At 41.7% G+C, this 18,381-nt stretch overlaps 2 protein-coding genes across 2 annotated transcripts in view; one reads left to right on the top strand and one right to left on the bottom strand.

Moving 5' to 3' along the window:
* Positions 1-18,381, bottom strand: part of LOC128301076 (EGFR adapter protein-like) — a 48,544-nt gene that overhangs the window by 7,490 nt on the left and 22,673 nt on the right. The window lies entirely within an intron of this gene.
* On the top strand, positions 8,126-9,972 carry LOC128302827 (uncharacterized). The gene is made up of 2 exons (XM_053039675.1): positions 8,126-8,449; positions 8,536-9,972. The coding sequence occupies exons 1-2, from the start codon at positions 8,126-8,128 to the stop codon at positions 9,970-9,972; spliced, it is 1,761 nt and encodes a 586-aa protein (XP_052895635.1).

Here is an 18,381-nt window from a genome sequence, read left to right as displayed (position 1 = left end):
CTTCGTTGGTGGGATGATACTTTGGGAAGTTTCGTAGAGCGCAACACGTGATGGAATCTGGACAACAGGCACGTTCGGCCTGTTTGTTCAGCGGGATTCACCATCGTTTGCTGTGGGTCATTCCGTTTGTTTGTTTTCTCACCTCCTACCAATCGCCGATGGATAGATACTTCCTGCCCATAGATCGATTAGGACACGAGGCATTTTTGAACACTGTTGTGTTTCACATTTGATTGAAAAGGTGCTTAATATACAATCATTTCCCGAGTTACGCGACTTTGAGATACACATAAATTCAAAATTTTGACAGTTCGTGCCATTTTGTATGTGGAATTAAGATTTTTTTATTTAACAAACCTCAAAATTTACCAAACATAAGCTATATTTCAATGTTATAATCATAAATTTTAATATAGTTTTACTGTAATTATGGAAACAAACGTGATACTATCAAAAACAGGGTATCCCACAATTTTTTGTCAGTTTTGATTGCATCCTAGGTATTTTTGAATCCGTCCTGAGATTTTTTGGCTGCGTCCCATCAATTTTTGAATGCGTCCCACAATTTTTGAATGCGTCCCACAATTTTTTGACTGCGGCCCACATATTTTTGAATTAGTCTCGAGGTTTTTTGACGGTTTCCCAGATATTTTTGAATTCGCTCCGAGTTTTTTTTTACGGTTTCCCAAATAGTATTGAATGCTACTTTAAATAAATTGTCTTTCGCTTAACCACAGTATCCTGGAATTGTATTGAACCACAGATAAGGGAGAGAAGGTCACAGGTTCAAATGCATTTATGAAAAACCGTTGGGCTCCGTATTTCATCTTTGAGGTGAAAAATGTTTAGAGAAAATCGACCGCAGCGGATGAGCTGCTTGGTTAGCGTGCTAACAATCCGCAGAGATTTTAACGTCAAGCTCATCACCAATGCTTGATTCACCTTCAACATCTCGCTTTCTTGTGTATCGGCACAACAACCTCAAGAAGCCTAGGCCTATCATTTCTGGCTTTTTTGTCTCTATTTATCCGTAGCCGGATAGTCCGTCCAGTGTACAGAAAATTGATCAGGATGGGATTTTGGACCGGTTCTGTCGTGTGAAGACCGGCGCCGATACCTATACATCACCGGACTGCCCCAATAAAAAAACCTCGAAACGAATTCAAAAATATATGGGAAACCGTCAAAAAACCACGAAACGAATTCAAAAATATATGAGACGCAGTCAAAACATCTCGGGACGGATTCAAAAATTGATGGGAAACGGTCAAAGAACTGCGGGATACCCTGTAATAATGTACTTCGTTATGTATAAAGAAGAAATCGTTCCATAAATACAAAATATTAATTCGAGTTCGAAGTTACGCGAAATTCTCTGGCACGCAATATTCTTGTAACTCGGGAAAAGAATGTATTATTAGTTACATCAGATAAAGCAAAGCAATATAGCTCCAAATAAACTTTAGTGTATGAGATCGTTTTTAGCTGAAAGGATTTTAATTTATCTGTCTAGATAATATTCTATTAAGAAGCGGCCCGGTGGCATGATGATAGCGGAACCGGTTACACGACCGGACCAAATTCCATCCGGACCAATCCCTCGTAGCAAGGACTGACTATCCGGCTACGTGGTAAAATAAGTCGATACGGCCAGGCCGTTCTAACAAAATTAAAATATATATATATAAATATTGTATTAAGAACCCAAATTTAATTCCAAGGCATAAAGAGACATTATATTTTCCTACAACCGAATTCGAAACATAGAAGAAGCTTTGCCGAAACATAATAAGTTCAAAAAATTATCAAATGAATGAAATTATTGTGAAGCGTCCACGCTGCTAGCGTTAAAGAAAAAAAATGTAAACGGATCACTCTCGGGCAGTCGACTTGAGCTCGCTCGAGTAGCAAACATTAGTCTAAAAGAAGCAATTTTTTTAGTTAAGAGCAGAGGATCAAGAATTAGTCATGTGTAAGGATCTCTCTCTCGGACACGAGAATAAAAAAAAAACCGATCCTTCAATTGCTCAATGATCAACGATAGTGAGTGAATAATCTGATAGTTGAGGATTGGACTTCAAAGAACTTCTAATAGAGAAGCATACTGAAGAGTTTATGGAGTTACTAGTGTCAGGTAAAATGTTTCCGTAGCAGAAGTTAGAAAAATACCTCTATTAATCGAAACCATTCTGAAGGTGTTTAAAGCAATGGATGTAATTTCCTCACGTGTTCGTTAACATCATCCTGACGTTTGGCGAGACTGATTCTGTTACCATGGATGTTATGTTATATCATTGCTCAATTTCGGTATACTTTTTTCAAACGATTAAAGCATATGGCATACAGCTCAGCTATTTTAATTATCCAGTACACAGCACAAGAGATGCGATTTAAAGTTACCCGGATTTCCTGCAACTGTTCTTCACCTCTTCATTGAACCATTTCGATTGAACCAGAGCACCAATGAATATGTATCGAGTACCCACCAAAAGACGCACTAAGCTCAAGCCGTATCACACCAGCTGATGTGTGCATACAAAACCGCCAGCGATACCTGTAGCACACGTATCGGAATTAAAAGGAGTTACTGTCCTTCCCGTTCCGTTCCCGCTCTCGGTGCTCCGTCCACGATCCAAGACCACGGCAATGATTTATATCCAAATAAACACGTACCCAAACAGACGGTTTCCTCGATTCCGGGTCGTACGTGCGTGTATATTGCCCGCATTGTATTTCCTTTCTGCTCTCGCACTTGCGCTAGTCACTTGCCCTGCTAGTCAGCAGTTTTCCAAAATCGTTCGGCAGTATATTTCGGTATTTTATTGATCCTTCCTCACGCCGGGTTAAGCCGTGCAGTATACCACCGCCAGCAACTCCGGTGGCCTTCTATGGGATCAATCTGTTAGCATAACGCCCGTACCCCCGACCGTATCCGACCGACCGTATTACCAACGGCCGATGAGTTATGTTCTGGCGAGTCCCGTACGCAGTCCCTTCTCCAGGGAACAGTTCATTACCATCCGCTTGGCCGGTTGGTTTTTTGGGTGGCGGGTGCTGCTTTGTTCGTGTTTAGAATTCAATGCCCTTTGGCCATCGATCTGGTACCGTTCGGGCGGGTTAGATCGTCCCCAGAAGCGGCCCGACAATACCCAACCCCCGGCATGCGTATCTAATGAAAAACGCACGATACCCAGATTAGGTGTGAGAGTGGCACATGGTATGGCCATTTCCATGCCTTTTTTATGGCCACCCTCCGACAAGAACCAGACAAAAGAAAGGCAGTAGCGTATTACCATTGTTTAGATTCCGGACCATCTTATTGGCGTGAAGTTCCGGTGAAGTCGGCGCGTGTGTCGAGACCGTAACGGGGTGAAGTTTGCTGTTTTAATTCGTTTTATAGTTTGTTTGCGACTTCCCGAACGGTTTTACACGGTTTTGGGAGTGAAACTCATTAAACCGTTTGCCTGACACGGTGAAGTTATGAACTATTGTTTCCAACTTCAGTTGGCTTGCATCGCATTCCGAGAGAGAAAATTAAAAGTCGTGTAGCACGTTTAAAACACCCAAAGCAATAACGTTTTATCTGTTTTGCTATGTTGTCTTGTTAATTGTAATTATAAATGTAAATTTTTTACGTTTTTTTCATTTGTTAATGTTTGTACACTTTTAAAAATATAATTTGTTAAATTAAAAGCGTTTTATACATATTCACTCTTGAGTGTTTAATATAAATACTTATAACTGGCATTATAATGCTTATACTTAAGTATTAATACTTAAGTATTAATATAAATACTTATTACTGGCACAGTTTAGTTATACCTAAGCTTCTCCAAATGCACTCTCTTGTGCCTTATATGGCGCATAATATTAATATTTTACCCGAAACAGTTTGCCGTCAAGAAAAATTTAATTTAAAAATCTTTCAATGTGCAACTGCATCTCTTCTCAGCGCAGCAAAAAACCAATCACCATTTCATTCCGAATTGCTGCACTTGTGCTGACAGTTTAATTTTACACATTCCACGCCACAACTCAACACCGGACCGAATCGCACAGCCACACGAAATCGTTTTCCCAACCCGACCGGAGTGTTGGAGGTTGAGCATTTTAGTACAAGTGCAATAAATGACCTGTCGGGCAAAACCGTGAATGACGATGCCCAAATCACTCAACGGGTGCGTTTCTAATGTTTGCTACTGCCGGTGCTGATGCTGTCGGTGCTGTGCCGGCAGCTCCCGTCTGCCTTGGTTTCAAATCGAAATACGAAAAATCGAGAGCTACAAAACTATTGCCACACGTTCCGGGAGTGCTAACCCTCACCCAGCATTTGTGGTCCAGGGTGGCTTGTGAGTACTTTACGTTCGCCCGGTGGGCTCCACCGCCAACATCAAGCGAGCAAAACAATAACATGGCCTTTGGTAGTCGGGGCTCGGCACAAAGAAACAAAACAGGGATAAAAAAAAACAACCCAAAACACCAATCGAAATGGAAACAGATGCCCAAACACGACCACTGTGCCTGAAGTATGCACCATTTATGAGAAATTGTTGAATGCAAGTGTTGCAGCACCAGCCGTCCCGACGTGCGGTTCATATTGAATACCCCACTCTGTCGCCATTGTGGAAAACAACTCCATTCACAAAAAGTACAAAATTGCCACCCCAACCAAACAGTATCGGGATGAAAATCAAACTACCTTCAAAAACCGAGTCTCGCAATTGACTTCCCGGGTTTAGTTTTTGTTTTTCAGTATCAAGAAACTGTTCGTTATCACACCGTCTACCACGCTGGTGAAATTCTGTTTTCATTCAACTGCTGCTGTAGTTCATTGAATCTGTTCAGGGCAGGTTTTGACAGGCAAAATAAAAAGTTGACAAAAAAAAAGGAGTTTTTCATGAGAAAACCGATATAGCCATTGTGTTGAGATTGTGAAACTTAAAACAAAACGATCCTCAACGGATATTCCAGATATCGTTCGAATGGTTCGGAACTGAATTGCTTCCGGTGTGACTAGTTCCGGTTGTTTTTTCCACGATTAGATCCACTTTATCGCAGAAAGCAAGGAACTTCATTTTACTTTCGAATATCAGTCACGTTTTCTGTCCAACTAGTGTATTGGTACAAATGAGATTAATTTCGGTATATTGAACATATTGAATACAAACGAAATAAATGCCACCAACGGACATTAATCGATATGTTCGTCCTTCGTGAAATGCTCGAACGCCTAAGGGTGCATTCGAGCGTTGCGTTGGCGTTGCAGCAATCCATATAGGATGGGTTGACGGCGTATACATAGATTAGCCTTCCAATGGCCACGAGTATCTTAAGGCGAGACTAATGCTCATATAAGGTGTTTTGCAATGCTCCATGCAAGCGGCAAGCGTCGAGTAAAGCGCTTTAAAGGCTCAACACTCCGGCCAATGGCACGGCGGCTTGTGGCTCGAAGGTAAGAAGAATGGTATGAAGCAAAAATATAACTACCATCTGACGCGTTAAAGCCAGTTAGTGCAGTTGTCAGAATGTGTTCTGACGGGTCAGTACATTGGTTATTCTATATACAGTTTTTCACCTAACCTGAAGCGTTGATAGCTAGACAAACATCTTACAATAATACCTTTGGGTTGTAATGTGGGAGGCATTTAACATTTTCCTACTGTCTGGAGTTTATTTAAAAAAATGAAGACATAAACCTTGAAGACTTGCGTTTTACATGTTTCAGAATATCTAATTAGTCATCTCAGAACAATTAGCGGATATTTTATTCGTAATATTTAAATGTTCCACTGATCAAAAATAAGTTGATAATATACGGAAATCTTCGCGTTCAATCTAATTCATCGAATATCAAGAATTCAAGAATCCTAGATGTTTCGAGGCATGGACAAAGAATACTTGTGGTAGAAATAAATCAAATAAAGTTACTATAAACTAAATGTTCTATACTTAAAAAAAGCAAAATATGAGAATGCCTTATTACGAATTTTTGCGAACTTATTTTTTGAAACGTACGACTGTTTTAAAAGTTTTCCAAATTTTCCCCAACTTGTGCTGCAGACGTACCCATAACAATTCACCCAGAAACCCCACCGCACCCACCATCCATCCCATGACGATCAGCACCCAAACGCACACAAGATCGTCGAAATGGAAAACCACCTCCCCAATAAGATTCCCCATCGGTTCCATTTCCCGGACGAGCTTACGGTTCATGAAGTCTAGCCGATGCAGCCAGATGCCGCTTTGGAAGTAACGCTCATAGAACTCGTCAAAAGTTTCATAGAAGGGTGAGTGCGTTGATAACTGTAGTGTCAATAGCTTCTCCATCGCCATACCCCGTAGAACGTACTGCTGGTATCCGTGTTGACTCTTTCCAATCACTACGCGCAGGTAAGCCACATAGCAGTATGTCGCCGTGCAGTACTCGTTGAACATTAGTTCGCCCCGTTCACGGTAGATTGCGTCAGCTTGTCTGTCGTTGATCAGCTTACCGGGCAGGGCTTCAGCAATCAGTGAAGCTCGCACACCAGGAATGGCAACTTTAAAATCTGACTCGATCAGCTCGCTCACTGTTTCCGGCCGGTCGAAGTACTTCGAAATGGACATCAGCGAGACGATCTTGGCGTTGTATGCCTCGGAGAGAAAAAATATCAGAACGGCCACCGAAAATGATACCACACGGGATGGGAAAGGTTGCTGGTGGGGTGTACTGGCGGTGAAGAAGATCTGTTCCAGTAGGTTGCGCTGGAACAGGTGAGGGAAAATCCGTCCCAGCAGACGGCAGACAACGATCACCACTCCCAGCACCAACCAAATACCGAACGAGAAGGGTTTCAGCAAGTGGCGCAGAAAATCGCGCTCCGTGTGGAAGAGACATAGTAGGCAGTAGCCGCCCCGTTCCTTGAACGATATGTCGTGCATGTAGTGCGGTCTAAAGTCAGTGTAGGCAAAGGTCATATCGAACTCGGAGCGATCGCCGAGAGGGGTCCGTAAGCTTCTCACCATGCGCACAGTGCCGTTGAGTTTGCGCACGATCAGATTGTTTAGGTACTCCATCAGCAGTCCCGCGGTGCGGTTGCCCGTGAGCTCAATGATGTACGGAAATTCGTACAATCCAAAGGCGAGAAACTCGTAGCCGCGAAGGTTTGCCAGCTTGTGCGGATAGTATCGTCCGGGGTTTGAGGAGTTGTGATCGTGTACATCGAACAGGTGCCATTGCTTGGTGAATGGATTTTCAGTGTACAGCTTGTCCACTTTCAGTTCCCCGGTGGGTCCCGAGTGTTCCATCGGTAGCGCTACGTAGTTAAGCACTCCGAGTTTGAAGAAGAAACTGGCGAGTTCGGTGCGGTTGCAGCCGATGTCTACAATTACGATGAATTTTGCCGATTTTACATAACACTCGTGTGTCTCCAAACGATGGAAACCGAGTGCGGCTGGGAACTGCAAGAAGTTTGGAACTGTAGGAACAGAGCTGGGTGGCATTAGAATTGTATACCTTCTCCCCGTATCCACTGGCATCCATCAGCACTAGTGATGCTTCCTTTTGCGCGTACATGAGCACGGTCCGTTCCTGGTGGGCTAATGTGATGGGATAGTTCGATGCTAAACGCTGCACCATCTGACGGATCAAATCGTCCAAGTGGGTTCGACTTCGATATTTCCGGAGCTGCACGAAACAAACCTCCAAACCGTCAGGTCGATTAGTATGCTCGAGGTCAGCAATATTGGAAACAATGTCCAAAACCGTAGCGCATTGGAAAGATTCCAGTAATGCTAACAGAAAACTAACGAAACGTATGATCATATTGCGATTCGGAAGCTCCTATGAAGTGAAAGAATTATCCAAAAAGTAAACACTTTTTCCAGTGTACAACCTTCCAGAACACAGTAATGCATTGAGCTTGAACCCCATTTAATCAGTGAAATGTAATTCAACGTCCAATTTTAATCTGAGCTTCCGCGATACATCACTGCCAGTAAGTGAGAACATTGCCTTTCATTTCCTAAAAGCATTATAAAATAATCAACAGTCTGTTAATTCTCCGATGAAAAAATTGGTTAAAAATGATTTCTCTTCCAATATGAGGCGTTACGCTTGGACAGTTTTCTATCTAGTCGCAACATGAAACCCATCAGCCAACAAACGCTTGTCGCAGTTTTCAAAAACATTTTCCTGCTGCACGCTTGCCTCGGCCGCTCGCAATCCACACTGGTAGAAATGGTGGATGCAATAGCTACGTTCGATAACACAAGCAATACGTTTGGTACAAACGTTTGCCTATTTACCACCAGCAACTCTTCGCTTCCAACCGTTGCTCCTCACCTAATTCCAAGCTTGCTGTCAAAGTATCCAACGATATTTTTAAACCAGCACAATTACGTTTTCGTTAAGTCCGCGAACCTGGCTACTTTGGTGCTGCTGGATGTAACAGGCTACCATTACGAGGTGTGTGTGTGTGTAGTGTGTTTATTGCACGGAGTTTAAAAGAAAAAAATAATAATACACTTGGGGATCGTTTTCCCTACGAACAGTTTCCTTTTCGGTTTATACAGAAGAGGCTTAGCCAACATCCCTGCTACAGGAAATCGGCCAAATTTGTCATCCTGATGGGTGGGACCAGCTTTCAGCGAAAGGAAACGGCGGTAGCGTTTATGACAAAGTTCTCGATCCTGAACTATATACTCGTACCGGTGACTAATGCATCGGGCTCAATGACGGTGTACACTAAGCATCAGTTCACCGAACAGGAGTACTACTTTCGTACGGACGATCGCCCGGTGCAACAGTTTTTCCCCGACAAGCTACGCAACATTAACGGCTACAAGTTCAAGATGCACGGCATCACCGCCTATCCCTACATGGTGTTCGACGGAGAGGGCTTTGTCTACGGTTTGGTGCCGAATTTAGTGAAGATAATAATCCGACAACGGTGTAATGGTACGAGTTCCTTCACGGAGAACGAAAAACTACGTTCCTCAATGGACGGACATTTCAACATTGACGATGAACGATTAAGCTTTCAACATACGTTCTACTTCCGGGAAGAGACGAGTATCCACATCGTGTGTCCAGTCCGGTCGGTGCGCGATTTCCTGCGCCATCTGCTGAAACCGTTTTCGATTGGGATTTGGCTCATTCTCGTCGGCCTGTTCACTTTCTGCCGTGTCGTACAGATCCTGTTTCCGGACCTGTACCGATACGATTTGATCGCGCTCACCTTTTTCGGTGGTGGTGGCATCGAGTATCAGCAACCCTTTGCGTTCCGTATTATCACGCTCACACTCGCGGTGCTGGTATTCTTCCTGTCGGAAGCGTACAATACCAAAATCATATCGCTAATGTCGTTGGCAAAATTTTACGAACAGCCGCAAACGATCGAGGAGCTACACAATTCGGACTTTCGAATCCTGTCGAGCCGTGCTGGCACTGACTTTTTCGGTCCTATATCGGACAACTTCTTGTCGTACCGAGCGACGTTGCGCGAGCGACGGCGGTATGGGTTTCGAGTGCATGAACATTACTGCTCAACGATGCACGTGGGAAATGCGTGGATAGCCGTATCGCAGAAGATGAATAATCTCTTAAATACGCTGTACATCGTCGAAGAACCACTGTTAATAGACAAAAGCCTCATTCAGCTCGCCCAGCACTCGCCGTTTTTCGATCTGTTTGAAAAGATCTTCGGTTGGTTCAATGATAGCGGTTTGTGGACGTACATGCTGACGCAGTCAAAGGCGCTGCTGTATAAAAGCATAGAGGAAACCCCATTTCAGGAGGTCATTTTCTTTTTCAATGATTTATTCTGCGTGTGGATACTGATCTTTGTTGGATGGTTGATCAGCACCGTGTGTTTTGTGGGCGAAATCGTCACAGACACGCTTAGGCAACGAAAATTGAGACGTACTAAGAGGTTTCTCCATGCAGCACGAAAATATCGCATAGTTATGGCTTGGTTTAATCCACGCTAAAAATGTTAAAAATGCAGATTACCCTGATTGCTTAACGGTGCTATTAAATTTTAAGCTGGCTTTGTTGCTTTAAGCATTGATCTCCATAAATGGAAAAAATAATCAATAAAGATTGAATTTATTAATTCAGTTTATCGTTTGAAAAGGATTTTGCTATATCATTATTTCTGTACATGGACGACCTAAAAGGACTTTACAGGCTCGGTCGTCCGGTGTCATTCGCATGACGGTACCAGCCTACCGGGCTGGGTGAGTTTGGCAGTGGCAGTACGACAGTGAGTTCGCCGTACAGCTCATAGTGCTCTTCATTGAAGCGGCTCCTCCATTGTCTTTCCATAAATACGGGGCCAAAAATTCTTTCGGAGCATCTTCCTCTCGATCGTGGCTAACCTGGCATCGTCATATTCAGACAGAATCCATGTCTCAGAGGCGTATGTGAGTACTCGAACTATATAAGTTCTTTATAGTCTCAGCTTCATTCGTCGCGACAGGTAGTTTCTCAGGCATAAATGTTGTTTTCGGTGCTGATTTTTGAACCAAGCTTTTAGACGACTTCAAAAATGAGCTTAACTACTACTACTACTAGTACTACTACTACTAATACTACGGCTGCTACTACTACTTCTACTACTACTACTAAACTACGTATGCGAGCCGTAAACCAATGATGTCTATGTCATCAGTCTAATCAGGATCTGGATGATGATGACTTATAGAAACTATTATTGCATAATTTTGTTGTTCATCAAATCGATTCTATCTCGACGTGTTAGTATTATTAAACATCAAAATAATTCATGCCGACACGAATGAATCTTCAATTTTATAAACTGAAAAGTTCCGCTTTGATTCAATACGGTTTTGGTTGCATCTGTTTCGAGAGCTTAAAATTGGCAACCACTATGATTGGAAAGTCGCCATTATTTGTATTACATTGGTTGTGTTTTATAACATTTTACACAGAAATAAAAAGCGTCATTTCGAATGGATGTAACCTTTCACCAGTTATTGCTAAGCTCGTGCACATTCAGCTCCATCGATATTTGCCAAATGCCAATGCTGAAATGTGTATCGTTGCCACAAACGCCTCAACACTGAGTACCAGTCATCCCAACGTGATGTCTTTGCTGATATCTCAGCATCCTACCATGTTTGTAATGGAAAGTCAGGTGGAGAATACGGTGCACAAGAGATTTGCTAATACAGTTCTGCTGGATGCTACAGGGTGGAATAAGGTGATCAAACATACGAAAAACTTCATCTTTTCGGAATATAACAGAAGCTCTTTCTATTCCAGTTTCCAGTTCTTCGATTCAAGAAACAGTTCCGTGATAACCCCTGTCACTTCATCGATGCTCGCTTTATCGTTCTCGTGACGCGATCATGTTTCCTTGAAGATCGTTCTACAATAGTACAGTTTTTCGATGACCAAGGTATAGTAAACTACGCCATTATACCAACGCCATCGAGTGCTCTTGAACGAGTGGATAACTTCAGCATCTATACCGAAAACCGCTTCTCCAAGGAGCAGATCTTCGTGCAGATGAATGATCTCGACAACATGGATCGCCTGTTCCCGAACAAACTCACCAACCTTCATCGGTATCATATCCATATTGGAGTAATTCCTGATTTTCCGTACATCGTAATATCTACGGATGGTTATGTTGGTGGCTTAATTAGCCATTTCTTCTACGACGTTGGCCGGAAGGTACTCAACATGTCGTACACGTTCATTCACCAGCTATCCATTGAGGAAGATCATGAGGCCAATTTTAATATGGCGAGTTTTCGATATCATTTCCAACACGAGATCGATTTGCCTGAAATGGGAGGAGCGTGTATGCTCTGTCCAGTAAATACGGGAAGGGATTTTCTCTCACATTTGCTCAAGCCTTTCTCATTTGCTATTTGGATCGTGCTGGGTGGAATTTTCATAACCTGTGTAATTGTTCGTCGCCTCTACCCTGACGTTTTCCGCTATGATCTTATTCTGGTCACGTTCTTTGGAGGAGTAGGCATCGAGTATAAGCAAACGTTTACATTCCGAATCGCTCTTCTTACGCTTGCAATGCTGCTGTTCTTCCTTTCGGAGGCATACAACTCGAAGATCATTTCACTGATGTCGTTGTCCAAGTTCTACGAAAGGCCGGAAACGATGGCCGAGTTTCGCAAGTCGGATTACCGCATCGTGATGCCGAAACAGCATAGCGCATTGATGGGAGATCTTAGATCAAAGGTGCTTAGTCCGCGGGAAACCAATCAAGCCAATCGAAAGTTTGGAGTACGAATACATCGTTACTACTGCATAATTTTGCCCTGTGGTGATGCCTGGTTGATTGCATTATCGGAGTTTCAGGGTGAATCCTTTCCGATGTACGTGCTACGCGAAAAGGCCGTAGAAGCTACGCAACGGATGCAGTTTGCTACGAATTCCCCCATCGTCGGAACGATGAGGCGCTATTTTGGTATGTACTGCGAGACTGGACTGTGGGCACGACAGAAAGATCGACATAATAACATTCTGGCAGTACTGGCGCAGATGAAGGAAACATTTTCGGAAGTGATATTTTACTACGAAGATCTGCTCTGCGTTTGGATCTTAGTGGTGGCCGGTTGGTTAATCAGTTTGACTGTATTTTTCGGAGAATTAGTATGGTTCCGAGTAAGCAAAACTAAATTTATATAAACAAGCGCTAAAGTTAATTAGCATTAAGAGTTCAGCTCTGAAAACATTTGTTAAACTCGTGTTCTTGATTTCAACTTCAATTTCATTAAATTTATTTGTATGAAAAATAAAAATTAAATCACCTCAATCAAACCACCGTAATCATCACTATCAGCATAGTTTTTCAAGAAGAAAATTAACTAATGATAAACATATCAATATATGACAACCCCCTAATTTATCATGCATGAAGTAATTCGATGAAAGTGTTATGCTAGAAATGTATTTCAAATATGCACATTTTTCATGTCACTGAAAACTTGAACTATCAACAACGGTTGTATAACATAAACATGGAAGATTGTTTGCTATTCAGTTCAACTTATTCAACGGACACAAAAAACTGGTGAAAACGGAATAGTTTAGCTTTTTTTACGGTGAAACAAAATGTTTAGCGTCACTTTGTTTCATGCATTATATTTGCTTAACTTTACACCTAAAGAGCTTACTCCAGTGTTACATAAATGTAACCTTTCGCCAACCATCGATAAAATCGTACAGCTACAACGTCACCGATTCCTGCCAAATGCTACTGCAGAAGTTTGTGTCGTTGCCACAAATCGATCAACATTAAGCGAGAGTCATCCCAACGTGATGTCTTTGCTGATTTCACAGCATCCTGTGAAGTATGCGACAGAAAAACCTATTCACAGCGCACAGAAACCGAAGTACGCGAACGTAGTGCTTCTGGATGTCACGGGCTGGGATCAGGTGATCATTCATAACCATCCCTTAGCAACCAGAACATAAATTACAAATCGTCTTGTATTCCAGTTTCCAGTTCTTCTGTTCAAGAAACAGTTCAGTGATAACCCCTGTCACTTCATCGATGCTCGCTTTATCGTTCTCGTGACGCGATCATGTTTCCTTGAAGATCGTTCTACAATAGTACAGTTTTTCGATGACCAAGGTATAGTAAACTACGCCCTTATACCAACGCCATCGAGTGCTCTTGAACGAGTGGATAACTTCAACATCTACACCGAAAACCGCTTCTCCAAGGAGCAGATCTTCGTGCAGCTGAATGATCTCGACAACATGGATCGCCTGTTCCCCAACAAACTTATCAACCTGTACGGGTATCCCAACCGTGTAGGGGTTCTTCGCACCGAATTTCCATACATAGTTATGTATGACAGAGACAAAAATGAAGTTGGTGAAGATGAAGGTGACAACGTTATCCTTGGTACTGTGAAAATATTCTTCAGGGATGTAGGCCGAATTAGGCTGAACTTAAATTACACATTTTTTCAACAAACAACTGACCAGTACAATGCAGACATGTACTTCGACCATTCTTCAGAGCGTGACCATTTCCAGCACGTGTTTGCGTTCCGAGAAATGGGTGGTATGTGTTTGGTATGTCCAGCGAAAACTAACAGATATTTCCTACCACATCTGCTAAAACCATTCTCACTAGGGGTATGGATTTTTCTGGGTGTAGTTTTTGCATCTTTTAGTTTCTTGCAATATCTTTTTCCTACCGTTTTTCGACACGATCTTATTCTACAGACGTTCTTTGGAGGAAGCAGTATCAGGAACAGTCACACTTTCACGACCAGATCCGTTGCTATCTCTCTGTTGCTGCTGTCATTCTTCTTCGCTAGAGCGTACAACAGCAGGATCATTTCGTTAATGTCCCTAGGAAAATTCCACCAGCAACCACAAACGATTGCCGAGTTCAAGCGGTCTGACTACAAGTTTTTCGTACTTACAGTGGACCAATCTAAACATCTTGATGCTGAACTCAGATCCAAGCTGCTTGATGCAGAAGAGTGGGAACTAGTGAAAACAAAGTATGGTCTGCAAATTTATCATCACTACTGCTCAGTGCAAGCGTGTGGTGATGCTAAGGTGCTCTCTTCTGTGTTGTCACAAACTCAGTCTCATCCGGTATTTATGTTAAAAGAAAAGATCGTACCAGCACTACACATGCTACAGTTTGCCAAGAACTCACCACTCTTCGGTACGATGAAGCACTATTTTGGACTATACAACGAGAGAGGCTTATGGAGGTACACGATGAACAGGCACGACAGAATGATTAAAAAACCACACGAAACGGAGAACGCTATTTCGGAAATTGTGTTCCACTTTGAAGATCTGATGAGCGTGTGGTTCTTGTTAGTAGCAGGATGGTTGATCAGCATGGTTTCATTTTTTTGTGAAGTATATTTCCAATAGAAATTGAAATGAACTAAATCATATCATATGTAGTTTTCTTGACGTTTATAAACACATTGCCACCATACACTCCATAAAGTTAATGTTCCTTATATTAAAAAAAACAAGTTTTCTTCTAATGTTATGCTTAAATTGCTGTAATAAACTGTTCTTTTTTACTTATTTAACACTTCTTTCAAAAATTTATTTAATTTATATTATGACGGCAATGCCGTATTTTCACTTCTTTTAAATATGTTTCTTAAAAAATAAATATGCTAATAATGGGCATACCAACGACACCATTTCTGATGTAACAACCCCGAAGAAGAATTTGAGCTGTAAAGCATATAACTTCTCAACATAACTGTTATGTGGTGCCAAATATTATATATCTTACGAACTTTCATGCACTGTTGTTGTTGTTGTTGTTAAAAAAGCTCAGTACTATCAAGTTCAATCTCTGGAACCGCCTTTCTCGTGACTTATGTATACATCCATAATAAATACAACTCTAAACGCTTATCGCTTAAACTTTAATTTCATAAAAAAATCAAATACTTTATGCTTTCCTCACTAGACAATATTAATATTTAAATCGTACAGAAATTATTTTCACCTCATCAAAAGAAAAGACAACAAAACGACAAATTCATTTTTACATTTCAGTACTAGTCTACCATCGGAAAACATCGATGCGCTAAAATATGGCAACGTTGCTTACAAAAATATTGTTTGTCATACATTGGTTTTGCAGACCAGACTTTGCCGTTTGCAGCTTAGCTCCAATATCTACACGTTACAACCTTTCGCCAACCATCGATAAAATCGTACAGCTACAACGTCACCGATTCCTGCCAAATGCTACTGCAGAAGTTTGCGTCGTTACTACAAATCGATCAACATTAGGCGAGAGTCATCCCAACGTGATGTCTTTGCTGATTTCGCAACATCCTGTGAAGTATGCGACAGAAAAACCTATTCACAGCGCACAGAAACCGAAGTACGCGAATGTAGTGCTTCTGGATGTCACGGGCTGGGATCAGGTGATCATTCATAACCATCCCTTAGCAACCAGAACATACATTACAAAGCGTCTTGTGTTTCAGTTTCCAGTTCTTTGGTTCAAGAAACAGTTCAGTGATAACCCCTGTCACTTCATCGAAGCTCGCTTTATCGTTCTCGTGACGCGATCGTGTTTCCTAGAAGATCGTTCGACAATAGTACAGTTTTTCGATGACCAAGGTATAGTAAACTACGCCATTATACCAACGCCATCGAGTGCTCTTGAACGAGTGGATAACATCAGCATCTACACCGAAAATCGCTTCTCCAAGGAGCAGATCTTCGTGCAGCTGGATGATCTCAACAACATGCATCGCCTCTTCCCGAACAAACTTATCAATTTATACGGTCATCATATTCGCGTAGGGGTTAAAGATGATGATTTTCCATACATGGTGGTATGGAAAAACCCTATTGTGTTCACTGGAATTTTATGGATTATGTTTCGGGATTTTGGTATTACCAGTTTGAATTTCACATTCTCTTTTATTTATCAAACCACAGAACATTACAATGCTGACGTGTACTACAATATTATCTTTCAGCGAGAACATTTCCAGCACGAGGTAGCTTTCCGTGACATGGGCGGGTTGTGTTTATCGTGTCCAGTGAGACATAGTAAATTTTTCGTGCCACATTTCCTAAAACCTTTCTCATTCGGTGCTTGGATTTTCCTGGGAGGAGTTTTGGTAGTTTGCTGCATCTTGCGACTACTATTCCCCTCCATTTTTCGGTACGATCCGATTCTGCAGGCGGTCTTTGGAGTCATCGGCAACGAATATAACCAAGCATTTCCGGCCCGAGCGGTGTTGTTTGGTCTATCTTGGTTAGCATTCTTCTTCGCCAGAACGTACACCAGCAGGATGCTTGGACTCATGTCTCTAGGACAATTCTCTAAACGACCGAGGACAATTGCCGAGTTTATGCAGTCAGATTATATGATGGTGATACACAAAGAACACCTTTTGAAGTTCGCTTTGGATGATTTCATTCCCAAAATGCTTGATCAAGCGGAATTTGAACGATTACGGGGTGAAATTGGTGTGAACTACCACTCCAACTACTGCTCTCTGCAACATTGTGGAGAAGCTTTATTATTAACATCTGTTGCATTCAGAGGTCTGTACCACGATTTTTTCAGCATCGAAGAACGTGTAGTTCCTTATCCAAACAGATTGCAGTTTGCTACAAATTCGTCTGTCGTCACAGTGATATCCCGCTACCTCGGATTGCTTTATGAAACTGGACTATGGGATTACTATTTCAAGAAACACATGCAATTTCTAGGTGCGAAACCAGAACCGAAAAATGTGCTACACGGAGTTGTATTCTCTTTCAACGATCTGATGATTTTGTGGATCTTGCTTGGAGTCGGTTTGTTGATCAGTTCCGTTCTGTTTATTGTAGAACTTTTGAGTAAGAAAAGATCCTGATTTAATGATTCTTATTCTTTTAATATAACGATTTTTACTAGAAGCATGCTGATTTCTTTTTTTTTTCAATGTTTCAAGATATTTTTGATTATTCTGGATTAATCTTATTGATAAGCCGTTGCTGGTTATTGAATTATTCATGGACACCGAACAAAATATGTCACAAGCCATATATTTTTGATAATCAAGAAGAGCGAACTGACAGCATTCTACGGTACATTTGACATTGGTTTGAAGACACTTCCTTCTCCAATGAGTGAAAAGGCACCATATCCCGGATGTACTTGGCCGTATTGCTGTAACATTCTGTCGTCCAATAGACCTTGACCTGGTGTCGTCTTCCTGCTTCCATGTTTGCTTTTTCGGTTATATTCTGATAGGATGCATTGGCGGTTCAGTAGCGGACGACCTTGCTTTATCGCACCCACAACTTACACGCATCATACTGTTTCATTCTTCCTTTTATGCACACACCCATTCATCTAAACATCTTAAACATACGAAAGTTACTCAAAAATTACACTTTATTCGGCCTGATGAGCTTTTCATTCTCGAATAAGAAAACGCTAGATATGTTTCGTGATTGCAAGACATTTATGTCTACAAATACAAAATAAACAAAATTTACTCAACTCATGTAGAACATACGATTTATATTTGATTAATAAATATCATCGTAATACGACTTACACTCCATCTTGAATTTAATACCTTGCTTTCAACGAAATCATGGCATTAATTTTTAAACATCTAAATCGTACACTATGTAACGATTCTCCAAACACAAGGTCTAAGTGCCGCTGTGCTCAGTAGATTTAATTCAATCCAGCACATTACACCTTTTTCACGATGTTCAAGCAACTGTATGCTGTCGTGTTCTGGTTGTGTATTCTAGACTTTGGCATTTGTAGCTTAGCTCCAATATCTACACGTTACAACCTCTCGCCAACCATCGATAAAATCGTACAGCTACAACGTCACCGATTCCTGCCAAATGCTACTGCAGAAGTTTGTGTCGTT

The sequence above is a fragment of the Anopheles moucheti genome, chromosome 3, assembly GCF_943734755.1.
Source record: "Anopheles moucheti chromosome 3, idAnoMoucSN_F20_07, whole genome shotgun sequence".
Lineage (NCBI taxonomy): Eukaryota > Metazoa > Arthropoda > Insecta > Diptera > Culicidae > Anopheles > Anopheles moucheti.
The sequence above is the reverse complement of the archived record's forward strand: the minus strand, read 5'-3'. Positions and strand labels throughout refer to the sequence as shown.

Bases quoted from the DNA above. Each gene is read 5' to 3' on its own strand.
- LOC128302827 (XM_053039675.1), top strand. From the start codon at position 8,126: ATGAAACCCATCAGCCAACAAACGCTTGTCGCAGTTTTCAAAAACATT. The intron at 8,450-8,535 runs GTGTGTGTGTGT...CCCTACGAACAG, and splicing joins TAACAGGCTACCATTACGAG to TTTCCTTTTCGGTTTATACA.